Consider the following 27,044-nt stretch of genomic DNA (forward strand, 5'->3'; position numbering starts at 1 on the left):
AACTCTTTTTTTTTACTTATTCAACTTACAAATATTACATGTATATACTGTATTTATGTAGATGTACAAAAATATGTCAGCTTGTTGCTCTGTTATAACATAAAACCTTTTGTCAGGTTATGAAATCCACATTACTCCATAAATCAATGATCAAACTTTCTAAATGAATAAGGAAAAATAACAAGTTATGACATTAACTTTGGTCAATTTTTTTTTTCTGCAGTCCTAGCTGTAAGCTGACCTCTTGACTTGTTTACTGTGTGACCTTCCTGCAGATAAGACAAGACTTGATGGCCAATGGAATCAAGGTTTATCCCCAGAGGGAGTACGATGAGGATCCAGAGGAGCGCACCCTCAATGACCAGATCAGGGTATGATTTCCACTAGGAAAACTGTCACAAATAAGTTTCACTGATTATAGAAGAGCAGCACGGTGGCGCAACTGGTAGAGCTGCTGCCTCTCAGCGAACAGGTCCCTGGTTCAAACCCCGGTCCAGGTGCCTTTCTGGGTGGAGTTTGCATGTTCTCTCCGTGCTGCGTGGGTTTTCTCCGGGTGCTCCGGTTTCCTCCCACAGACCAAAAACATGCATGTTAGTCTGAATGGTAACTCTAAATTGTCCCTAGGTGTGAGTGAGAGAGTGAGTGGTTGTTTGTCTCGTTTGTCTCTATGTGTCCCTGTGATGGACTTGCGACCTGTCCAGGGTGTACCCCGCCCCTCGCACAGTGATTGCTGGACATGGGCACCAGCGACCCCCGTGACCCAAAATGGAATAAACGGGTAAAGATAATGGATGGATGGATGGATGAGCCCAACTTTAGAGAAGTCCATAAACACTGAACTGTTTGGACCATCAATACCGAGTTGGTTTAATACCCAGTCACTCAACATCTGTTGCCATAAAGACAAAAATATGCAGCTCACAGTGATACTGTCAAACTCTAACTGGTTCTGTGTCCAGGAAAACATTCCCTTTGCTGTCGTGGGAACGGACAAGGTGCACCAAGTGAATGGAAACAAGGTTCTGGGCCGTAAAACAAAGTGGGGAATCATTGAAGGTAAGGTTTCAGTTTCACGCCTGCTTTAAGGATTTAACAGCCACAGTAAATCCATTACGATCCAATGGTTGGCAGCAATCCTAGCAGCTGCACCAATACAGGCAAAAATGGTTTCTGAAGAAGGCAGTTCATAATGTGTGGGATTGGTTTTTAGAGGTTTCTTTTCCCAAAATATCAAGTCTTGACAATACTCTTCATAAAAAAAAAAATCACAATTTTTGCATACAATTTTGCATAATATATTTGAAATATATTTAGAAAATTTTCTTACATGAACTTCTGCTGGGAAACATCCTGAGTCTGCAGGTTCAAGCCCAGGTTGTGTCACGGACGCATTCAGCATATATTTTGAGTTGTTCATATACAAATTTACAGCTTCTTTAGGAGATAGATGCTATGACTTTTGTTGTCTGTAACATTTATCCTTTTATGTATTAACATTTATTTAACCAAGCAAATCCCATTGAGATCACATATCTCTTTTGCAAAGGAGGCCTGAAGGCAGCCTAACATGCATGTTTTTGGTCTGTGGGAGGAAACCGGAGTACCCGGAGAAAACCCACACAAACACGAGAAGAACATGCAAACTCCACACAGAAAGACCCCAGGTCCAACCGGGGATCGAACCCAGGACCTTCTTACTGTGAAGCAACAGTGCTAACCACTGAGCCATTGTGCTGCTTTTCAAATTTGATTATTTTCAAAGATTTTTGCATAGAGAAATATTAAGATCTCTTCAGTTCCATCAGAAACATTTATTCTTTGTGCTTCAGCAAACTGCTTCTCTTCTGTATTCTTAAGCTACTTTTAGAGTTTAGCTACCATTCTGTTACTCTTGCAGTTAACTAGACTTTTGTAACATTTAGCTTTTCAGTTCAACGTAGTTTTATATAGCGCCAAGTCACAACTGAAGTCGTCTCAGGGCACTGAACAGAAACATTCATATATAAAATTACATCATTATCTGAGGAGCAGACTGTTTTGAGTTTAACTCCATCACAGTGTAGCGGTAAGAGTTATTTAATAGTTAAATTCGTCATGAATTTTATTTTCAAGGGGCACCACTCTCAGCTCTGAGAGAACTCTGAAAGTCTGAAAATCAATTCAGATTATTATTTAATTACCTCGAATTACTCTTTTACACCGTGAGTTCTTTTATATGAAGGATTCAGATGTCATAAGTAAAACACACACGCTTTAATACAATTTTGTGATGTTTATTTAACTATATACGATAAACAACTGTTTGCAATTATTTCTGACATTTAAAATGAAGACTTTGGTCCCAGCTGGGGTTAGATGGAAATTAAGTGACCGTCAAAATTACTGGTTAGCATGGATTAACAGATAAATGAAATTATTCTATATGCTTCATCAAACCAGAAATAAGATGCAATGTAGAACAATTTTGTTATTTCATCAGGGCAGATTATTTATGAAATTTTACTAAAAGAAATACGTTTTATCATTCAATAGTTAAAATTTGGTCTGAAATTTAAAGAAAAATAATTACTGAACTGAGTTAATCTCATTTGGTTAAAATCTAAATTCTTGAACACCAGAGTCAACCGTCAGAGCATCAGATCAGCTGTTCCTACCAGGAGTCGTCTTCAAAGGCTGCCAGAGACACCAGATATTTGACTCTGTATGATCCGATGGTCTGCTGATGTAAAGTTGTAATCCTTCACATCCCTGGCCTCAACACGATGAGTCTGTTCACTGGCTCGAACGGTCAGCCTGGAGCGTTTCCTGGAGTTCTGGACAGCTGTTGTTAACTCTGTGATGAAAACTGCAGGTGTTTGGATCACTGAAGAGGATTCTATCAAACTTCGCCCAAAGTTGAAGCTAATTTTCTCCTTGGAAGTCTTCTGAAGGTTGTGTCTTAAAGCTTCTCATCTCCTCCTCGGGAGGGCTTCATCACTTCATCATCATTTTTCTTCTTCTGTCTCTCCTTTCTGAGAGGTCTTCCTCTCTTGTAAAACCACTGACCACACCTCTGATTTGAAAGAGGTGGTCGATTTGAACCAATCAGATTGAAAGGGCTGAACTTTTATCCACTAAATAAAGTATTTTAATCTGCTCTGTTGATAAAGTCATCAAATAAAATCATTTAAGACACTTATCAACTTTAAATGAGGTTAAACAATACAAACACTTTGTCAGCCTTATAAACAGAAAACAAGTTAGTAAACTTTTGGCCTACACAGGTTATTGTCAGCTGTTAGAGAACAACAAGGCAGTTATTTAGTTATTCCCAGTAAACAATTCTTTCATCACAGAGAAACAGTATTAATTCTCCTAGAATGTGAATAAAAAGTCTGTCCGTTTTCTTGCATGCTAGAAATGGGACCCAAGTGTCAAAGCTGGAATCCCTTTGAACAGAGACGAAGCTTTCTGTTATTTATGATCGTTGATGGGATAGTCTAAATGGAGGCTGGTACAAGTTGATACCAGGACATGCTGGGTGATCTGTGTTAACTCAAACGTCCATTTTGTGGGGTTCACAGAAAGGGTGTTCCAATATTATTCAGATTTATGGATCCTTGGATTGTCTTACCAACCATAAAAGTCTTATTTTGACACTTTCCAGAGTTAGAGATGCTGAAAACAAACTTTAAACTGTCCCAGATTCTGAAGTGGGGGTGAGGTGGGATGTCTCAGTTGTTCAAGGGATGAAGAGTTTTTCTATTTCAGAACCATCTTTACAGAATGAACTGCTCAGTCACAGAAATAAAAGGTCTGTTACAAAATGACATTCAGGGACGCAGGTATATCTCTACAACAGAACTCTCATCTTGAGCAAGCATGAAGGTGACAGTGGAAAGGAAAAACTCCCTCGTGAGGAAGAAACCTTTAGCAGAACTAGACTCAGGACAAGCGACCATCTGCTTCGACCAGCTGGGTTTGTAGGGACAGATACACAATGGCAGGTCAAGAATCATAGGTTAAGATAGAAATAGTCCATCCATCCATCCATCCATTTTCTTTACCCACTTATTCCATTTTGGGTCACGGAGGTCGCTGGTGTCCATGTCCAGCAATCACTGTGCGAGGGGCGGGGGACATCCTGGACGGGTCGCAAGTCCATCACAGGGACACATAGAGACAAACGAGACAAACAACCATTCACTCTCTCACTCACACCTAGGGACAATTTAGAGTTACCAATCAGCCTAACATGCATGTTTTTGGTCTCTGGGAGGAAACCGGAGCACCCGGAGAAAACCCACGCATGCACGGAGAGAACATGCAAACTCCACCCAGAAAGGCTCCTGGACCGGGGTTTGAACCAAGGACCTGCTCGCTGAGAGGCAGCAGCTCTACCCGTTGCGCCACCGTGCTGCCAAGATAGAAATAGTATCAAATAAAATATTCAATTTTAACAATTTATTTAAGGAAATGAGGTTGATTTGTCCTTTATTAGTCTAAGTTTTAGGAAGCATAACAAGCCAACTTTTTTTTTTTTTTTTTTTTTTTAAGTCTTAAGCCCAGTCTTAAAATTGGACAATGTGTCAGCCCTACAGACAAACTGGAAGTTGGTTCCACAAGAGAGGAGCCTGATAACTGAAAGATCTTCCCCCCCATTCTGCTTTTGGAAACTCTAGGGACCACAAGTAAACCTGCAGCCTGAGAGCAAAGTGCTCTGTTAGGAAAATCTGGAACAATAAGATCTGTAATATATAAGATAGATGACCCATTCATTCAACCTTTTAACAGATAAATCACATTGAGCCTCAAAGACTCATTTACAAGTGAGATCAGTTTGGACAAACAAAAACAGTGGTAAATTGGACACATGTAGGAGTTGGAGGTGAAAAAAAAATTCCTATCAGACTTTTTTTTCCCCTGCCTGAGGGAAAAAAAAACCTCCAATATTTAAAAAAAAACCACCACACAAGCAAGCACATATTTACGTAGACAATCTGCAGACGGGGGTGACGAGAGCGGTCAGCAATGTTCATAGATGCTCTCGAGGTCACTGTAAGAGTTCTCTTAGGATGGAATAATCAGTCAATGTCCTCCGGTGAGATCCATAAACATTCTCGAGGTATGTCGAGGAATGGCCAAGAATAATATGAGAATCCAAGAGTCCTGAAATGATGACAAGTTTATTCAGCGGGGTTTCATCTGGTGAAGAGTTGGAAATTCCTCAGGGAGGGGGTGGTGAACGTCAGATCACATGTTCTCCAGGTGGATTCAGATAAGATGGTCTTCAAGGCCAGCCATGGGAGCCAAATTCAGATAAACACACAGTTGTTTTGGGGACAGGCAGAACTTCATCTACCTTGAGTCTGTGTTGATTGACTCGGTTACTAAATGTCCAAATTTCATGACCGCACTGATGGAACGTGACTGAGTAAAATCCCCAAGATCTGATCCATTCAGCCCAAAGCATTTGAGTCTGGGTACTCGAGACACGAACCAAGCCATCATAAAGGCAAGCAGCATGATCGAGTTTAAATTGGCTGCTGACAACTTCCTTGATTGTAGATAAAACCAGCAGCCAGCCAAATCCAAAAAGCAGGAACCAGTTATCATAAATCCAATTAAATATGAGTCCTTAAAATCCACAGATGGCAGAGAGACACATCATCAAGTCTTCAAGTCGATGAGATATCCAGCTGCGTGCGTGCCAACAGGGCAAATCGGCTCGCCTAAAGCCTGTCTTCTCTTCGAAGAAGTGTTGTAAATTGAGTTGAGGGACCAACTGATCAAACCAAGTCCATAATTATGATTTGGAATAAATGCAAGAGAGTCTCAGAAGCAGTTTCACAGACAGACAGAGCAGCAAAGCAAAGCGGAGAGGGAGGGGAGAAGCAGCCGATCTTGGCGAGAGCAAGTGGTGAAGTAAACCAGATTTACGGATTTGAACCAGATCACCAACAGGAAGGTTTAAAAGATTTATTGATAAACAGTTTCTGGTGGAGGTCTGAGTCCTTGGGCCAGCACGATCTGAAGAGACAGGAAGGTTAGTGAATTGAGTTCAATGGCTTTGGTTTGTTCAGTTTATAAAACACCAACCTTTGTAAACAGGTGAGAGAGGATTTCCTTAGAGTTGGATTGTGTGATGTCACTGGAGAAGGTGAGCTGGTTTTGAGGCAAAGCTGAGCTTGAAGCAGTTAGGAGGAAGATCCAAAAGACAGGTCCAGGGAGACAGGCGAGGGTCATGCACAGATGATCAGAAATCTGAAACCAGACTTGAATCGTGATCTGGTAAACGTGGTCGTTGTAGAGAAGGCAGAGGTTGTTACCATAAGCAGAGTAGATACTCCAAAACAAGCAGGGGATGGTCAAGATGGGCAATTCATAAGACAGGTATGAAGTCAGAACCATGAAGACAAACAAAACTGTAGCATGGACACTGGACATTTACTCACTGTGAGGCTTTCAATAATCTGGCACTGAGTAGTGTGGCTGTGGGGTTTAAATACAGGTGACAACAGGTGAGCTGCATGAGGGCTGATTGTGGGGACTCAGCTGAGTGGGCGTGGTTACATGAGCAGACTGAGGTGCAAGTTGACAAGAGCTGAGATGAAACAAACATGAACAGGAACTATGGCAAGCAGAAAACGTGACAATAGACCTAGGTTGTTGAGAGCTTTGTAGGTTAGAAGTAAGATTTTGAATTCAATTCTAGACTTGACAGGGAGCCAGTGGAGAGAAGCTAAAACTGGAGAGATATGATCTCTCCCAGTAACTCCAGTTAAGACCCTGGCAGCAGCATTTTGGATTAAATGAAGACTATTTAAACAAGTATTTGGACACCCAGATAATAAACCATTGCAATAGTCCAGTCTAGACGTGACAAATGCATGGACCAGTTTTTCTGCATGTTTTTTAGAGTCAGAGTCAGAGTCAGAGTTTCTTTATTGTCATTCGCACCTCATGTGGTACATGTGGTGGAGCGAAATTATGTACACAGGGTCCCAGTTACATCCAACAATAAAATGTATAAGAAAAACAGTAATAACATCTAAGATATGAACTAAGAAAAACATCAACTAAATATACACTAAGCACTCATAACATAAAACATTGAACATCAGCACAAACATGAACATGAGTCTGTGAGCAGATGTGCACGCATGAACACATCAACATTGAAACAGATCAGCAGCAACATGAAACAGATCAGCAGCAACATGATATGGTTTTTCACAGTGATTATTCTAGTTAGAGATTCATGAGTCTAACAGCCTCAGGGTAGAAGCTGTTCCTCAGTCTAGTGGTTCTACACTTAATGCTCCTTAACCTCCTTCCTGAGGGGAGTGGGGCAAAAAGTGTGTGTGCTGGGTGGGTGGGGTCCTTCATGATGCAGGTGGCCCTCTTCCTGCATCTGGAGGTGTAGATGTCTGTGATGGTGGGGAGACTGACTCCAACAGATTTCTGTGCAGCCTTCACCACTCTCTGCAAAGCTTTTCTTTCTGCAGCTGTGCAGCCTCCATGCCACACATTGATGCTGGAGCACAGGATGCTCTCCACTGCACACCTGTAGAAGGAGGTGAGGACTGAGCTTCCCAGACCAGCTCGCCTCAGCCGTCTGAGGAAGTAGAGTCTCTGATGAGCTTTCTTGATCAGGCTGGTGGTGTTGTTGCTCCAGCTGAGGTTGTCATTCATGTGTACACCCAAGTACTTGTAGCTGGAGACCACTTCCACCGCAGATCCTCTTATGTTCAGGGGGGTGTAGGTGTTTTTGTTCCTTCTGAAGTCCACAATCATCTCCTTTGTCTTCTTCACATTGATGTGAAGGTTATTCTCTCTGCACCAGCTCTCCAGGTGTTCCACCTCCTGCCTGTAGCTGGACTCATCATTGTTTGTGATGCATCCCACCACCGCTGTATCATCTGCAAACTTTACAATGTGACAGCCTGGATGGGTAGCTGCACAATCATATGTGAGCAGAGTAAACAGGAGGGGGCTCATCACACATCCCTGAGGAGAGCCAGTGCTGAGGGTTATGGTGGAGGAGGAGAGGTTGTGGATCCTCACTAACAGACAAGACAAGATGACAAGTCTTCTTAGTCCATCTTAGACAAGATGTTTCTAATTTTAGCAATAATACACAGGTGGAAGAAGGCAGTTCTAGTAACGTTTTTAATGTGGAGGATAAAAGACATGTCCTGATCAAAAATAACACCAAGATTTTTAACATTAGAGCAGGAGGACAGATTAATGCCATCCAAGGAGGGCAAAAGACTGACAAATTTATTCCTAAGGTGCTCAGGTCCAAAAACGTTGGTTATGTAATGTAACCCCAGATTCTATGAGTATAGGTGCAGCCCTTTAAGGCTATTGCTAGTGGGTTTATCCCGTCGCGTGCTGCGCAGCACTGAAAACTGTAATCTACGCCCACCGGCTGTGTGGGCCCCACCCCCGGTCCGTATAAATTACGGTAAGACCGGGTAATCGGCTCCCAAATAGCTTTTTTCTTCAGCCATTTAGGAACCAGTGAGGCCCAGAGCTTAAAGGGTTATGCCTATATTCATAGAATCTGGGGTTACAGTACGTAACCAACGTTCTATTTCATATAGGCTTCGCCCTTTAAGGCTGTCACTAGTGGGTTAAAGGTGAAGCAGGATGTAGTCTATGTCTCACTGGGTCCACCCAGACACAACATGAAGCACCTGCTTGCACAAAAAAACATTTCATCACTCAGCTTTCTGTGTGCGTAATTACATGCTGCGTAATTGCATGCTCCATGTGCAGGAGCACACCGGAGAAAAGATCTCTGGTGAGGAAAAAGGCTGAGATAGCAGACCTGCTGCTGTGAATAGGAACAATGGAGGATACGAACTGTAACAGAGCAGACCAACAGCTCCTCAGGATGAACCGATTAATAACAATAAAATTAGCAGTCATGAACTTGTGACTGATAATAAATATCTCACACTGCGACTGCATGCAGGCAGGTGTGAGCTCAAAAGTGAGGCTCCATGAAACAAATAATAATCAAATAATAATCATTCTGACAGAACCCTGAGAACAGAATGGGTCATGGAGAAAGTAGAAACATCACGTAGATAAAAACTAATAATTGAACATGGCGATGACCAGGCAGCCACCATATAAATATTCTCCACCGTCATCCCTCCATGCAGAGCCATGGAGGATCAAAACCCTCTGGTGGAATGCGCTGAGATTCTCTGGAGGATCCAGTCCAGATGAACTGTAAACCCTGACTGAAACTCTTCAAACAGATTATTTCTTTGTAGATGTTCACACAACTGTCAAGCAACTATTTTCTCTAGAATTTTTGAGATGAAAGTTACAATGAAAGTTAAGAGACAAATTAAGCAGATCCAAGACTTGGTTATTAATTAGTGGAAATACCTCTTTAAATAGCCTAGTTGAGATGGGATCTAGCAGACATGTGGATGGTTTGGATGAGGTTATTATTTTTGACAATTCAGAGAGATCAACACAACAAAAACTGTCCAAACATAAATCAGGTTCTAGTGAAATTTTTAAAGTTGCCTCATTTGACACAGAACTAGAGGCGATAGCAGGAATGTTGTTTTGATTTTTTTTCCTTAACTGAAACAATTTTATTTATAAAGAATCTCATGAAGTCATCACTACTTATAGCTGTAGGGATACATGCATCAACAGAGATATCTGGCTAGCTAGATATCTAGACAGACAGACAGACAGACAGACAGATAGATAGATAGATACATTTTTTGCTACTTTTATCTAGTGTTTTCCTGCTTATAGCTAGATTTGATTGCTTTTAACTTTTAGCTAGCCTTTGGCTTCTAGTGTTTTGCTGATTTTAGCATTAAGCTAGTCTTTTGATGCTTTTAGCTAGTTGTTTTTACTACTTTTAGCTTTAAGTACCCCTTTTGTTACATTTAGCAATTTCTTTTACTACTTTTGACTGCTGGCATTTTTTTCCCTTTCTTTTTAGCTTTTAGCTAGTGTTCGGCTTCTTTTAGCTAATTCAGTAAATATGAGTAATTTCATTGTTGGATAAACTCTTACTCACTAATATTTACTCAAAAGAAGCACACTCAACAGCAGGGGAAGAGTTTTAACCAGTATTTTATAGTTGAAAGGTCAGGACAGTTTACATAAGTATACAAAAAATGTATAAATATTAAGATCAGTCACAGAAATGAGCCACTAGCCACATTATCTGCTCGCTTTTATACTCTTCTCAGCTCAGAGTTCACAGACTTCAGGAGTCCTTGATGCCACCTTCTTGCAGCACAAACATTTTCATTCATGTTCATGGGCATAGGGTCTTGGCTTTTGTCTTTTGTCTTGTTTTGGGCTTCATGTTCTCAGGGCAGAGGGGAAGAATGTTCTCAGCCATAATAATAAAAACATCCATGTCCTTTAACCAAAGATTCTCTGACAGTCTTTCAGCCTTCACACGTCTGTGCATAGGCCAGAGTTCAAAACGACCAGAGGAACATTTATTGTTGTCATGGGTTTGGTTTGGCTGAATGTTCACAGTGGCAGCTTTTTAAATCCAAAAATTGAAATAATGTATTTATTTTCCCCGCAGTTGAAAATGTGACACACTGTGAATTTGCCAACCTGAGAGATCTGCTCATCAGGTGAGTCTGACTGTTGCTTCTCTGGGTTAACGAAATTTAAAATTACTGTTTTGTGACAGATATCCATAAAAACTTCATAGTTCAGAGTAATGACTTTAGTTCCTGCAGAATAGGTTCAGGTTAGGTTTATTTGTCATATGCAAAATCAACACAGGGTCAACAATGCAATGAAATGCTTAGGACGAGAAGAACCGTCTCTAATCGCCAAAAAACCACCAACAACAATAAAAATCAAAGCATGCAGCAAAAATACTAAAAAAATATAAAAAATACTACTAAAATACTAAAAAACATGGCGCCAAAGTTGAAAAAGAAATACATCTGCAGTGTGGTTTGGTTAGCAGTGAGGTTCTTTCAGCATCATGGTTCTGTTCTGTTAGCGGCGTGGTCTTGTTAGCAGCTTACCAGGTCTTGTTAGTAGGTCCTGTTGGATCAGCAGCTTGATGGTAATAAGGACCGCAGCAGCTGCCCTCACAGACCGCAGTCCAGAACCGGGTCCGGCAGACAGAGAACATCCCAGGTTTCCCCACAGAACCAAACGGGTCCGTAGAGTTCGGTCCATGCAGGCAGATGGAGGATCCCTCTAGCAGCGTTAGCAGCGTTAGCAGCATTAGCAGCGTTAGCAGCGTTAGCGGATACACTGGCTCACAGATCTTAGGTCAGTCTGAATGGACTGCACTACAATCATCCCCTGAACTTTCATCTAAGGAGTAAATTACAAACACTTTTAGTAGTTTGAAAAAAAATCTACATTTTCTTTATGATGGAAATTTCCTTTTAACAATAAAGACGTGAGCCCACTAGAAGTGAGGAAAAGGACCGATCCAACTTTGATAGCGGTCTGTGGTTCTAGGTGGTCTCAGACATCACAAGTACAAGTTTGTAAGACAGTAGCATGACCAGACATCCCCGATTTTCAAGAACAGTCCCCGTTTTGGACGACCTGTCCCGTGCTAAGCTGTCCCCGAAAATGTCCCCCGATTTGAGCATTTTATGAACGAGATAAAAAAGTTGCATGTAGACTGTTATTAATGTAGCCAGGTGTGCGACATAGTAAGTTGCACGCAACAACTGCTGTTACTGTAGCAGCTGGTGGCGCCGTCTCACTGCAGCGACGGCGCCACCAGCTGCACGACGTCTGTAACGTCAGCACGCCGCTGACGTTACAGACAGAGAAGAAGAAGAGCCGCGGGCTGCCTTTAAAACAGAAGAAGAAGAAGCACAGCGCGAGTTTGTCAACACCAACGGGGAGCTCTCCTGTGATGGTATGTATGAACGGACTTATTATTTTTTAACTGGGCTGGTCCTTGCCGTGATAAGTTTTGTTTGCAGCAGGAACTGTTTCTAGTGTTGTCAGCTGTGTCCAGGTAAAATAAATAAATTAATAGGGCTGAGATGTGTTTAGTTTTACTAAAGATGAGGGCCCAAATCAAGCTTTTATTAAAAGCTCAACAAAAGGCAAGAAGAGAGATCGCACAGGGAGTAACTGCAGCTCGAGTGAGAAAGAGGGGAGAAATCGTAACAGGATGATGAACTGCCTTCTAAGTGACGCTACTTTTAGACTGGACGTGTTGAATATTGCGTGAGGGTGCACGTGCCAAGGGTTCATCCAAAGTAAGATGTTTTAGAATAGATTGGTGACTTTGGTTTATATGTTCAGAGCTAGTTATGAGTTGTTTTGCTAATATATTAAAATTCAAATCAATCTGCTGGCTCCTCAGATAAATAGTGTTAACTTACTTATATGAATGTTTCTGCTCAGTCCCCTGTTGCAGCGTGAGCTGTTCCGGGCCTCGAGCTGCTGCAGCTGGCTGTCGCTAGCTGTGGGCCTCAGGTCTCATCTCGGACCCCAGGCCCACCTCCAGCTCACGCGGCTCCCGGCTCGGACCTCCCTCAGAAGTAGTAACTCACACTATCTCAATAAATCAAGGAAACATGAATTAAGTTTTATCAATTGTATTAAATCAAGGCAGGAGAAAATGAGAGTTTACAGCGCTGGCCTCTCCAATACAATTCAACACGAGTTCTTGGACCGGAAGGGCCGGATGTCACATGGCATTACAAATACATAGGGCCTAGGCTCCACCTTCACATCTGGGAGCACAGTGTCTCACATGGAGAAGAAGGGGCGGTCTAAGTGTGATCTCATTGGATCTCATGTGGTCTGACGTGTCAGGAAAAAATGATACGGTGCACAAGGCCTCTCTACATGATGCGGCAAGCCAATAAAGAAATAACCAAATAAATAAAAATCTATTCCTTGACAGATATTGAGTCCCTGGGAGACTCTTTTTAAGAGTTGCTGGCCCCATTTAAACCAGTCAGAACCTGGTCGTAATTTCATTACAATCTGTCTCTGAGCGGATCAAAAACCAGTCTAGATAAAATACTAACACCCCTGAGATGACTGCTGTTGTAACTTGGAGCTATATAAATAAACTGAATTGAATTGAATTGATTTGTGAACATAGACTTTCAGGCTTAGGTGTGTAGTAAAATATTGTGATGAACTGTATGAAATGCAGCACTGAGGTCTACCAGGACCAGTGCAGACACCAGTCCATTGTCTGAGGCCACGAGAACATCATTAGTGACTTTCACCAGTGCTGTTTCTGTGCTATGATGAGCTCTAAATAATTAAAAGTAATGTTAATATTTATTGTTGTGATTATATTATGTCTCTGTTTTAGAGTAGTGGGAGATTTATAGAAGAGGAGAGAGGAGGGAAATAGACTAATAGAAAAAAGAGTTAGAGAAAGAAGAAAAATACAAAGACTGATAGAAAAAAGAGTAAATGAGAGCGGATGAAAATAGAAAGACTGATAGAAAGAAGAATAAAGCAAAGAGAAGGAAAAGAGCAGATGAGTTTTGCAAAGAAAATGGAGGAAAGGAAAGAAGAAAGACGAGGCTGAATGACAAGATGCTCTTTCAAATAAGAGATGTGTCATTTTACTGATAAATTACCAGCAGTTTTCAGTTCTACGTCCTGGTCGGCTCTTCAGGTTGTTGCTCTTCAGTTAATGTTCAAGTTTATGTGTCACATGTTTATGATGTCAAATATTTACAATTAAAGTTCAAGAGATAAACTGATGAAGTGGTTTTACTGGTAACGTATTGAGTGATGTAGTGTGCAGTGTGCACTGCAGAGTGTCTGTGTACTGGTGAGATGTTTCGGCTGGTTCGAGCTGAGAGGACAGAAGTTCTTCCTCTGAGCTGGGCGTCAGGTTCATGTACTTCTCTAACTGCAGCAGTGTGAAGACGCAGTTTTTTGAGTGACAATGAAATAAGTGGAAGAACAAATAAAAATAAAATAATAGGTATTTAATAATATTACTAAATTGTGTTTTATTTCTTATGTTTAAAATGTTTCTCTTTACTATTATCTGTGCTCTTTCAGTTTGGTGCGTAACCTTTTCTGCTCTTCTATTCCAGACCTCCATGGTCACCATCTCTTCAGACAGAGGAGACTTCACAGAACCAGAGATGAGCTCATGTCATTGGACTACATGACCTTCACTCACCTCACACATACACACAATATAAATACACTTCAGCTACGTAACCATACACTGTGTACTTATACACATCTATGTAAGTACATACATGTTCTCATTCACTCACAAGGTATGCACGCTCACTTACTAGTATATACCCTTGACCACCCCCCAGTTTTAGTACTCTATTACTACTACTATTACTTTATTCATTTTATTATTCTTAGGAAATGTTAACCGTGTGGAGAGACACATTCCTGCCGTGATATTAGATTTTTATTGTTTAAACATGAATAAATATGAAAAAAATAAATGAAACTGTCTGTCCCCATTTTAATTTCATCTTGATAAAATTTCATTCTTTTTTGTCTCCGAACTGAAAATGTCCCCAGATTTCACTTCAGAAATCTGGTCACCTTACAAAACATCTTCATCTTTAAATCACTCCTTGGTCTGATACCTTCATATGTCTCCTCCTACATGTCACGTCGTCAGTGCAGCTACAGCGTGTGCTCTCAAGACATCATTATCTTCAGCGTCTCCTCAGTGCTCACCGAATTTGGCTAAAAGGGGTGTGGCAAGGTGACGCACCTACCTACCGTGTCAAATTCGTTGCATATTGCTTTGTTGTTTTGTATATTTTGTCAAGATATCTGTGGACTGTTGGTGTATGACCGACAGGAACTTATTGCTCTAAATCAACACTTTGAGTCATCCCTAAACCAAAACTTTGAGGATCAAACATTCAGACTCCCTCCTCATCAGGGGCTTTAGCCCAGACCCCTTCTTCATCATCTTCCTTATTTAGAAAGTGCCCCTTCAAGCCTGTCAATTTTTCAGACTATTATTCTTCTATTTAGTTTATTTATCATACGCAGTCACAACTGATTTCTGTCAGCAGTGGAAAATATAATTTATAAAAAACCATATATTGCTGCTATTATATTTACTTTTAAACGTCAACTAAACATACTTTAAGAGTCCAAAAAAGTTCAATCTGGTCCTCTGGACATTCAAAAAAACAAAAAACAAAACAAAGCAAAAAATATAGAAACGTTTCGTCTCTCATCCAAGAGACTTCCTCAGTCTGAGGTGCTGTATACAGCTCAGTCTCTTAAATAGCACCTTCTCAGAGTGGATCAACCAGTTTGCTGCTGACAACCAAAACCAGCTGATCACGTGCTCAAGAAGGACCATCAGCCTAACAATGGATCATTAGCACCTGATGGCTGTTTACTACTCACAGAGGGCTGAGTGATACTAGCAATCACAGCATTGTAAGAGGGGGACAGTTGAACCCGGAGGCCTCCACCCCTGTTTAATGATGGACGATTTCTTTTCACAAAGATGGCCTCCTTTACTCCTCTCTCAAACCATCGTTCCTCTCTGTCCAGGATGTGAACATCTTCATCCTTGAAAGAGTGACCGCTGGCCTGGAGATGAGTGTAGACCGCAGAATCCTGGCCTGATGATGTTGATCTTCTGTGCTGGGCCATCCTTTTGGCCAGTGGCTGTTTTGTTTCCCTGATGTAAGACTGATCACAGCCCTCCTGACACTGAACAACATACACAACATTGCTCTGTTTGTGCCGGGGGACTGGATCTTTGGGATGAACCAGTCTTTGCCGTAATGTATTTTGGGGTTTAAAAGCCACTGGGACGTTATGTTTAGAAAATAAACGTCTCAGTTTCTCTGATACTCCCTCAACATACGGAATGACCACTGGCCTGGGTCTGGGTTCCTCCTTTTCACCTGATGGCTGACTGGAGTCCTGTTTGGGTTTCTTCTCTGCTTTCAGGAAGGCCCAGTTAGGATATCCACATTGCTCTAGAGCCTGTTTTGTGTAGGATTTCTCCTTCTGCCTGGCTCCCGAGTTAGTGGGGATACTGTCTGCTCTGTGATACAGAGTCCTGATGACTCCTAACTTGTGCTCCAAAGGGTGATGGGAGTCAAACTGCAAATACTGGTCTGTGTGGGTGGGTTTGCGGTACACCTCGGTTTGCAAATGTCCATTGCAGAGATGGAATCCTGAGGCCACCGAACCGGAAACGCTCTGCCAGCTGGCTGCACTGAGAAATTCTGTGCATAAACGTTATGAACAGAATAGATGACAACGGGCAGCCCTGGTGGAGTCCAACTCCCACCCTGAAGGGGTCTGACTTACTACCGGCAATGCGAACCAAACTCTCGCACCGCTTTTATAGGGACTGAACAGCCCGTAACAATGGGCCTCCAATCCCATACTCAAGGAGCACCCCCCACAGTGTACCCCGAGGAACACGGTCGAATGCCTTCTCCAAGTCCACAAATCACATCTTCTCCAGTATCCCTGAATAGACCTTACCAGGGAGGCTAAGGAGAATGATGCCCCTATAATTGGAGCACACCCTCCGGTCCCCCTTTTTGAAGAGGGGAACCACCATCCCAGTCTGCCAATCCAATGGCACTGCCCCCGATGTCCACGCAATGTTGCAAAGGCCTGTCAGCCAAGACAACCCCACAACATCCAGAGCCTTAAGGAAATCAGGGTGAATCTCATCTACTCCTGGAGCCCTTCCACCTCGGAGCTTTTTAACTACCTCGGCAACCTCAGCCACAGTTATGGACGGATCACCCCCAAAGTTCCCCGACTCAGCTTCCTCCATGGAAGACGTGCTGGTGGGATTGAGAAGGTCTGAAAAGTATTCCTTGCACCTTCCGATGACATCACTAGTTGAGGTCAACAGCTCCCCACCATCACTGAACACAGTGTACGTAAAGTGCTGCTTTCCCCTCCTCAGCCGCCTGATGGTTTGCCAGAATCTCCTCGGAGCCGACCGAGAGTCTCTATCCAAGGTTTCACCAAACTCCTCTCACATCTGAGCTTTTGCCTCAGCAACAGCCAAGGCTACAGACCGCTTGGCCCTCCGATACTCCTCAGCTGCCTCCAGAGTCCCACTGGCCAACAAGGCCCAATAGGACTCCTTCTTCAGCTTGACAGCCTCCCTAACCCATGGTGTCCACCACCAAGTTCGTGGATGGTCACTGCAAGAAGCACCGACAACCTTGTAGCCACAGCCCAAGGCAGCTACCTCAACAAGCGAGGCGCGGAACATGGCCCACTCGGAATCATTATCCCCCACCTCAGCTGGGATGCGGTTAAAGTTATCTCAGAGGTGTGAGTTGAAGGTCTCTCTGACGGGTTCTTCTGCCAAGTGTTCCCAGCAAACCCTCACTACACGTTTGGGTCTACCGGGTCTGTCCGGCATCTTCCCCCACCATCTGATCCAACTCACTACCAGGTGGTGATCAGTTGACATCTCAGCTCCCCTCTTCACCCGAGTGTCCAAAACAAATGGGTGCAAATCAGATTACATGACTATGAAGTCAATCATCGATCTACGACCTAGGGCATCCTGGTGCCAAGTGCATTTATGGACACCCTTATGTTCGAACATGGTGTTCGTGATTGACAAACTATGACTAGCAAAGAAGTCCAACAACAGAACACCACTCGGGTTCAGATTAGAGAGGCCGTTCCTCCCAATCATGCCCCTCCAGGTCACACTGTCATTACCCATGTGGGCATTGAAGTCCCCCAGCAGAATAAAGGAGTCTCCAGCTGGAGCACCTTCCAGCACCCCTGCCAAGGACTCCAAGAAGGCCAGATACTCTGAACTGCAGTTTGGCACGTAGGCACAAACAACAGTCACAGCCCGTCCCCCCACCCAAAGGCAAAGGGAAGCCACCCTCTCTTCTACCGGGGAAAACTCCAAAACACAGGCACCAAGTCAGGGGGCTAAAAGTAAACCCACACCAGCTTGATGCCTCTCACCATGGGCAACTCCAGAGTGAAATAAGTTCCAGCCCCTCTCAAGGAGATCGGTTCCAGAGTCCATGCTGTGCGTCGAGGTGAGCCCAACTATATCTAGTCGGTACCTCTCAACCTCGCGCACAAGCTCAGGCTCCTTCCCTGTCAGACAGCCAGCTTTGGTAAGCCAGGGTCAGAGCACCAAGGTCCCCGCCTTCGGCCACTGCCCATAACATCATGCACCCGACTTTTATGGCCCTTCCTGCTGGTGGTGGGTCCACAGGAATAAATCCTATTTTATAACCAAATTTTAAAATTTGCAATGCCCTTTGTAAAGAGTTTAAACATTTGTTATATTAAGTTTTGGCCCACTTAACCTCATTTAGCTAGCTGTGCTGACAGGCTGCAGAGTTTTCACCAGTGTCTCTGTCTTATATCCAACAAAGTTCAGTCAGGTCCTCTGCACAGTTTCTACTTCCAGAATCCGTCCAGATGACCTGACTGAACTTTGATCGATTTTTCTACCTGGATTATTGAGCATGAATCAGGATGTTTATGTTTTACCTGCTTTATTACAAACAAACATTCATTTACTGCACTTTGCTGCATCAGTACCAGTGCTTTTTTATTCATCCTCTCTCTCATTCTTTAGATCCTACAAGCTTTAAGACTCTAACGAGCTGCGTAAAACTGAGAAATGTGCAGACATGCACGCTCCACATGCGAACATATAACCCTCTCACACCAGTCCACCGAGGCGGGTGTGTCTCTGCTCTGCTCATTCAGACAGACAGCCTCAGAGAGAGAGAGGGGAGGGGCAGGGGAGCCTGTGTGAGCCTGGTGTTACACACCAGCGCAAGAGCGTCTTGTTTATTTAAATAAGCGCAGCTCGAACCGAGCCTTAGTCCAGTCCCTCAGCGGGAACTGAGCAGAGCCAGGCCACCGAGAAATGTCCCGGTGCTTCATGGCCAGTCCGCCCTTGGGCTGGCCTGGGCTATTGACAAAACATCTGGGGCTTTAGCCCCGGAAGCCCAGGTCTAACGACGCGCCTGCTCCTCATCTTATCACTGTGCCAGCTGAGCTGTGGCACTTACCTGTCCGTGGACGAAAGAGGCGTGGCAGAGAACGCAAAAAACGTGGAGGTGCCCTGGTAAGAGCCACAGTTTACCTGAGATTAACTTCTGGGACTGTACCCCAAGGAGTGCATAGATTGCCGTGGATCCAGCCTGTGGCACCCATGCGCCTAGATGCCGGTTTGCACTGTTTGCCTCTGTGGGCCCTGCTGCACAAGCGCATAGGAGGATGGCGCGCTGTGGATTTTGGATGCCTCTGGCCATTGTGCTGCTGCTCCCCACCTGTGTGCGAGGATACCACTCTACATCTGGGCCTACTAAATGCTAGATCGCTAGCAAATAAAACATTTCTTTTAAACCCAACAATTTTCAGTCAGGCCATCTGGACAGTTTCTTGTTTTGTGTGTTGAAATGTTTCACCTTCCTTCCAGAAGGCTTCATCAATCAAGGAAACACACAACACAAAACTGATTCTTCCCCCAATAGCTTACTCCAAAGTGGAGCAAACCAGTTATGTTAGTGCTAAGATGATGTCTTTGGCACGCCCCCTCCTCCGGTGTCAGCCCTCTTCCTCGTCGACAGTCATGTCAAACTAGTTTAAAACCAACAAAGTCCATGCTCAATACTCCAGGTATACAATCCAACAATTTTCAGTCAGGTCATCTGGACAGTTTCTTTTTTTATATATATAATATACAAATCCAGATACACCTGCCGACATGTACCGGCAGACTCTTTCTCCAGCTTTGAGCTACAGACTGTTCTGATTAACTCTGTCAGCCCAATTCTGTGCGCTCTGGTGTATCGACCGCCTAAATTCAACAAAGAGTTTCCTGATGCATACTCAATAATTCAAGTAGAAAAATCTAAAAAAGTTAAGTCTGGTCCTCTGGACATTCAAAAAAACAAAACAAAACAAAAAAATTGTAGAAACGTTTCGTCCTTCATCCGAAAGACCTCCTCAGTCTGAGGTGCTGTATTCAGCTCAGTCTTATAAATAGCAACTTTTTGCAGTGGATCAACCAGTTTGCTACTGACAGCCAAAACCAGCTGCTCACATGATCAAGGAGGACCATCAGCCTAACAATGGATCATTAGCACACTGATGGCTGTTTACTATTCACAGGAGGCTGTGATACTAGCAATAACAGCATTGTAAAAGGGGGACAGTTGAACACGGAGGCCTCCACCCTTGTTTAACGATGGACGGTTTCTTTTCACAAAGATGGCCTCCGTTACTCCTCTCTCAAACCATTGTTCCTCTCTATCAAGGATGTGAACATCTCCATCCCTGAAAGAGTGACCATTGGCCTGGAGATGAGTGTAGACTGCAAAGTCCTGGCCTGATGATCGACAAAGAGTTAATTCTGGATTTTACAGACTTTGTGGCAAGTCTATTGCTGAGACATGATCATTTTCTGATTATTGGAAACTTCAATATTCATGTATGCTGTAAATCCAAACCACTGGCAAATTACTTTTTAAACTTGATTGACTCTTTTAACCTGACGCAGTTGGTGTCGGGCATGACACATGAAAAACGACACACCCTGGACTTGGTGCTGTGCTTTGGCGTTAATGTAAACTTGACTGACATCTGTGAAACACATTTCTTCGACCACTTCGCTGTACTGTTCTCTGCCACGCTGTCCGAGAGTATGATCGGCCTCTGCGCCCCGGCACGCCGAGTATGCATGATAAACTCCCAGACAGCGCTTTTATTCTCTGACATTTTTTGCAAAACGCATAATCCCAATTCGCAAAATCTTACTCTAGATGAACTGATTTCCAATTTTAATGAAACTTGTACGGAGTCTTTGGACTCAATTGCCCCACTTAAGCTGAAGCGATCAAAGCCAAAGACGCAACCTGGTTGGATGAACACGCATGCAAACTCAGACGTGAGTGTAGGCGTGCCGAGCGCCGGTGGAGGAAGGATCATCTTCAGGTTTCTTTGCAAATACTTGGAGACAGCCTTGCTAACTATCAGAGAGCTGTCAAAGCTGCAAAGCGTAGTTTCTTATCAAACTTTGTTTCCTCAAACTGCCACAAACCACATATGCTTTTTAACACATTAAAATGTCTTATGTCCCTGTGACCGTAACACTGCTATACCTTCATCCAACCTCTGTGAGGACTTCCTGTCATTTTTCAGAAACAAAATTTCTGATCTTAGATTGTCTCCTCTGTCTAGTGTGGATCCAGTGGCTCCACCAGTTTGTCATACGGCCTTTGAATCTTTTGAGCCTGTGTCTCTTAGTGAACTGACTGCAATTGTTAAAAAGTTAAAGTTTCTTCATGCCCTCTGGATACCATTCCTAGTCTTCTGTTTAAAGATGTCTTTGACTGTATTGGTACATGTGTGGTCAAAATGGTAAATGTTTCTCTGATGACTGGATGTTTCCCTACTGATCTAAAACATGCTGTTGTTCATCCGCTCATCAACAAGAGCAACCTTGATTCAAATGGGATGTCTACAGGTCCTTCTCAAAAAATTAGCATATTGTGATAAAGGTCATAATTTTCCATAATGTAATGATAAAAATGAAACTTTCATATATTTCAGATTCATTACACACCAACTGAAATATTTCAGGTCTTTAATTGTTTTAATACTGATGATTATGGCATACAGCTCATGAAAACCCAAAATGCCTGTCCCAAAAAATTAGCATATCATGAAAAGGTTCTCTAAACAAGCTATTAACCTAACCATCTGAATCAATGATGTAACTCTAAACACCTGCAAAAGATTCCTGAGGTTTTTAAAAACTCCCAGCCTTGTTCATTACTCAAAACCGCAATCATGGGTAAGACTGCCGACCTGACTGCTGTCCAGAAGGCCATCATTGACACCCTCAAGCAAGAGGGTAAGACACAGAAAGAAATTGCTGAACGAATAGGCTGTTCCCAGAGTGCTGTATCAAGGCACCTCAGTGGGAAGTCTGTGGGAAGGGAAAAGTGTGGCAGAAAATGCTGCACAACGAGAAAAGGTGACCGGACCCTGAGGAGGATTGTGGAGAAGGGCCGATTCCAGACCTTGGGGGACCTGCGGAAGCAGTGGACTGAGTCTGGAGTAGAAACATCCAGAGCCACCGTGCACAGGCGTGTGCAGGAAATGGTCTACAGGTGCCGCATTCACCAGGTCAAGCCACTTTTGAACAAGAGACTGCGTCAGAAGCATCTCGCCTGGGGCTGCTGCTGAGTGGTCCAAAGTTATGTTCTCTGATTACAGTAAATTTTGCATGTCATTCGGAAATCAAGGTCCCAGAGTCTGGAGGAAGAGAGGAGACACAGAATTCACATTGCTTGAGGTCCAGTGTCAAGTTTCCACAGTCACTGGGGTGCCATGTGAGCTGCTGGTGTTGGTCCACTGTGTTTTATCAAGCGCAGGGTCAATGCAGCTAGCTATCAGGAGATTTTGGAGCACTTCATGCTTCCATCTGCTGAAAAGCTTTATGGAGATGAAGATTTCATTTTTCAGCACGACCTGGCACCTGCTCACAGTGCCAAAACCACTGGTAAATGGTTTACTGACCATGGTATTACTGTGCTCAATTGGCCTGCCAACTCTCCTGACCTGAACCCCATAGAGAACCTGTGGGATATTGTGAAGAGAAAGTTGAGAGACATAAGACTCAACACTCTGGATGAGCTTAAGGCCACTATCGAAGCATCCTGGGCCTCCATAACACCTCAGCAGTGCCACAGGCTGATTGCCTCCATGCCACGCCGCATTGAAGCAGTCATTCATGCAAAAGGATTCCCGACCAAGTATTGAGTGCATAACTGAACATGATTATTTGAAGGTTGGCGTTTTTTGTATTAAAAACACTTGTCTTTCATTGGTGGGATGAAATATGCTAATTTTTTGGGACAGGCATTTTGGGTTTTCATGAACTGTATGCCATAATCATCAGTATTAAAACAATTAAAGACCTGAAATATTTCAGTTGGTGTGCAATGAATCTGAAATATATGAAAGTTTCATTTTTATCATTACATTATGGAAAATTATGACCTTTATCACAATATGCTAATTTTTTGAGAAGGACCTGTAACTTCAGACCTATTTTTAAGGTCATTTTCACACTAGATAGTCCGGTAGACTCGGTTCGGTTCGGGACCAATATTCATGAGCTTTTGTTTACATTTGAGCTGGTGCGTTTGCATTCACACTGCACTGTGCAGTCGAGTCAACCTGTTGAACCAACCTATTCCCCCGCTCGCCTGTGGGGGCGCTGCACCAAGAACTACTGAAAGAAACGATACAAAAACTTCTGAAGACACGTCTTCTTCTTCTGTAAATAAAAATAAAAACCAAGTGGCATCAAGTTTTAGCAGTTTTAGGAGTTATATTTTGTCATTTTTCAAAAATGGACTCAGCATGAGCAGAAGATGAGACAGAAGACCATGGAGAATATTGTTTTTCCACACAAGGCAGCTGACGGCTCCATATAAGGTCAGAGAAATGCGTGTTTGTTTACCCTGCGGAGCGGGGTCCGGTCTGTTTACATTCACACCGCACTCGAACCACGCTGGAGTTCGCTTCTACCGGACCGAGACCTAGGTTTTAGCCCGGGCCAGAGTTCGCCTTTTTGTTCCGTGACAGAGTTCAATGGCGCGTTCACACCTCCCTAAACGAACCGGACTTTCAAGGAAAACGAACTAGAGTTCGATTAAAGCGGACTAAACAGGGCTGGTGTGAATGCACCCTAAATTGCCATTTATGTCTAAAGTTTTAGAAAAAGTTGATTATGTCCAACTGCAGACTTACCTTGACCTAAATGACATTGGTGAAAATTTTCAGTCTTGTTTTAAAATAGGGCACAGCACTGAAACTGCCCTTTTAAAAGTTTTAAATGACCTTAAATGACCATCTTTTAGCTGTTAATGCAGGAAAATGAGCAGTTCTCATACTTTTAGATTCGTCTGCAGCTTTTGACACTGTGGATCACAGCATCATTTTGACCCATCTGGAGTCACTTGTTGGGATTCATGGTACAGCTTTAAACTGGTTTCGATCTTATCTCTCAAATTGGAGTTTTTCTGTAAATCTAGGTCAGTATTCCTCCTCTGTGTCTCCTCTAACATATGGGGTGCCCCACGGGTCGATATTAGCACCTGTTCTTTTTGCCTTGTACTTGCTTTCTCTGGGTTTTATCTTTAAAAAGCACAGTCTATTTTCATTGCTTTGCAAATGGTATTCAAATATATCTACATGTAACTACAAATGACAGCCAGTCTGCTGTACATATGTTACAGGATTGTCTTAGGGATGTTGGAGGTTGAGAACAAATTTTCTGAGCCTGAATAAGGAAAAAACAGAGATTCTGGTGTTCAGTCAATGCAACCCCCTGCTTGGGCATGACGGTGTGGTTGGTCCTTTGTTCTCCTTCTGTCGTTCGTTTGTAAAAAAAAATCTGGGTGTGATGGTTGATCCTCTGTTTAAATTTGATAAGCATATTAGCACTGTTATCAAAGCCAGTTTCTTCCAGCTGAGGGCCATTGCAAAAATAAGACCTTATCTTCCTCGGCCTGATCTAGAGAGGGCTATCCATGCATTTATTACATCGCATTTGGATTATTGTAATTCTTTGTATTTAGGTTGGACCAGAACTCCCTGCAGCGATTGCAGAGCGTCCAAAATGCTGCAGCCCGTCTGTTGACAAACACAAGGAGGCACAAATCTATTACCCCCATTTTTTGACCGATTATTCTGAAACTCGGCAAACATCTGTATCTTCTCAGGACCTATGCAAAAGTCTCTTGGAGCGCTGGTCCAAAATAAACAGGAAGTCGGCCATTTGGGGTCAAAAGGTCATTTTTGGGCATTTCTAATGGCGAATTTTAACAAACTCCTCCTAGGGATTTTGAAGGATTGCCTTCAAACTTGGTTAATATGCCCTTAAGACATTGGAGAGTAAAAGTTATTAAAAGCTTTCGGTTTCGTTTTGTTGAAGGGGCGTGGCTAGGCCTCAAAGTTATGCCTCTAGCCATAAATTTCCAAACGGTCTAACTTTCACATTGAAAGAGCAAAATGCACAAAACTTGGCATAAGCCATCCTTGGCCGATGCCCGACGATCCTATTCTGACGTCATCAAAGCCCCGCCCCCTCAGAACAGGAAATCCTTTTTTTGCTTGGAATGCTCCCTCTCTGACACCCTTGACCGAATCAGGATGATTCTTTGTTAGAAGACATAACAAGTTGGTCTGACTTGCTTTAAAGTGCAAACCGTTTTCGCTGGAGGATGTGGATGTGGTGGTGAATTCAGAAGTGACGCCGTTACAACACGTTTGGCTCTAAATTCCAAAGATTTGATCCGAGGTTCACCAAAATCACTATGATCGATCATTACCCACCCCGTGAACAGGAAGCCATGATAATTGGCCAATAGCCTCCACAGCGCCCCCTAGAATATTTTAAAACCTCAGCCGCAAGCCATTTTTTGACCGATAATTCTGAAAATCAGTGAACATGTGTATCGGCTCAGGACCTATGAAAAAGTCTCTTAGAGCCCTTGTCCAAAATCAACAGGAAGTCGGCCATCTTTGGTCAAAGGGTCATTTTTGGGCGTTTCTAATGTCAAATTTTAATGTACACCTAGGGATTTTGAAGGATTGCCTTCAAACTTGGTTATATGCCCTTAAGACATTGGAGAGTAAAAGTTATTAAAAGCTTTTGGTTTCGTTTTGTTAAAGGGGCGTGGCCAGGCCTCAAATTTGCGCTTCCCGCCATAAATTTAAAAACACTATAACTTTCACATCGAAAGACCGAAAAGCACCAAGCTTGGCATGACTCATCCCTGTTGGATGCCCGACGATCCACTGTGGTCATATTTTGATGTCATCAAAGCCCCACCCCCTCAGAACAGGAAGTCTTATTTTTTTACTTGGAATGCGCCCTATTTGACACCATTGACCTAATCATGATGATCTTGTGTTAGAAGATAGATAAGATGGTCTGACTTGATTTAAAGTGCAAACCGTTTTTGCTGGAGGATGTGGGCGTGGCGGCATGACGAATCAAGAAGTGATGCCGTTGCAATACGTTTGGCTCTAAATTGTACAGATTTCAGCCGAGGTGAACCAAAATCACTATGATCAATCATTATTCACCTCTTGAGCAGTTATCCATGGTAAGTGGCCAATAGCCTCCATAGTGCAACCTACATTCTTCCTACAATTATATATCAGTGATACAACATCCGATGTGAACCAGATTTTTGGTTCGTCATTAGTGAGCACTTATGGACACATTGGTATTGTTTTTTAACTGTTGACTCAAGTGCGCCCCCTACATTATTGTAACAGTTATATCTCAGTGAAATATCATCCAATCTGCACCAGATTTTTCGTGCATCATTAGTGAGCGCTTATGGACACATTGGTATTGTTTTTTAACTTTTCACTGTAGAGCGCCCCCTACATCATTCTAACAGTTATATCTCAATGATACATCATCCGATCTGCACCAGATTTTTGGTGCGTCATTAGTGAGCACTTATAGGCACATTGGTAATGTTTTTTAATATTTGACTCTAGAGCGCCCCCTACATCATTCTAACAGTTATATCTCTATGATACATCATCTGATCTGTACCAGATTTTTGTTGCGTCATCTGTGAGCATTTTCTGACACATTGGTATTGTTGTTTATTATTTGACTCAAGTACGCCCCATAGATTATTCAAACTGTTATATCTCAGTGATATATCATCCGATCTGTACCAGATTTTTGGTGCGTCATTAGTCAGCACTTATGGACACATTGGTATTGTTTTTTTTACTTTTGATTCAAGTGTGTCCCCTTTATCATCCAAAATGTTATATCACAGTGATACATCATCTGATCTGGACCAGATTTTTGGTGTGTCATTAGTGAGCACTTATAGGCACATTGGTATTGTTCTTTAACATATGACTCAAGTGTGCCCCCTACGATATTCCAACAGTTATATCTCAGTGAATTATCATCCGATCGGAAGCGGATTTTTGGTGCATAATCCGTGAGCACGTCTAAACACATTGATATTGTGGTTTAACATATGACTCAAGTGCACAAC

General features: G+C 42.9%; 1 protein-coding gene across 1 annotated transcript in view; it reads left to right on the plus strand.

Annotated features, from left to right (window-relative positions):
- The first annotated feature begins 280 nt into the window (after positions 1–280).
- The window catches only part of LOC119421435 (neuronal-specific septin-3), a 29,765-nt gene continuing 3,001 nt past the window's right edge, over positions 281–27,044 (plus strand). Inside the window, exons 1-3 of the mRNA XM_037688789.1 lie at positions 281–371; positions 960–1,056; positions 10,568–10,619. Coding sequence (XP_037544717.1) covers positions 291–371; positions 960–1,056; positions 10,568–10,619 — 230 coding nt within the window. The 5' untranslated portion in view covers positions 281–290. The remainder of the gene's footprint in view (positions 372–959; positions 1,057–10,567; positions 10,620–27,044) is intronic.

The sequence above is a fragment of the Nematolebias whitei genome, chromosome 15, assembly GCF_014905685.2.
Source record: "Nematolebias whitei isolate Nwh7 chromosome 15, NemWhi1, whole genome shotgun sequence".
In the NCBI taxonomy this organism is placed as follows: Eukaryota; Metazoa; Chordata; class Actinopteri; order Cyprinodontiformes; family Rivulidae; genus Nematolebias; species Nematolebias whitei.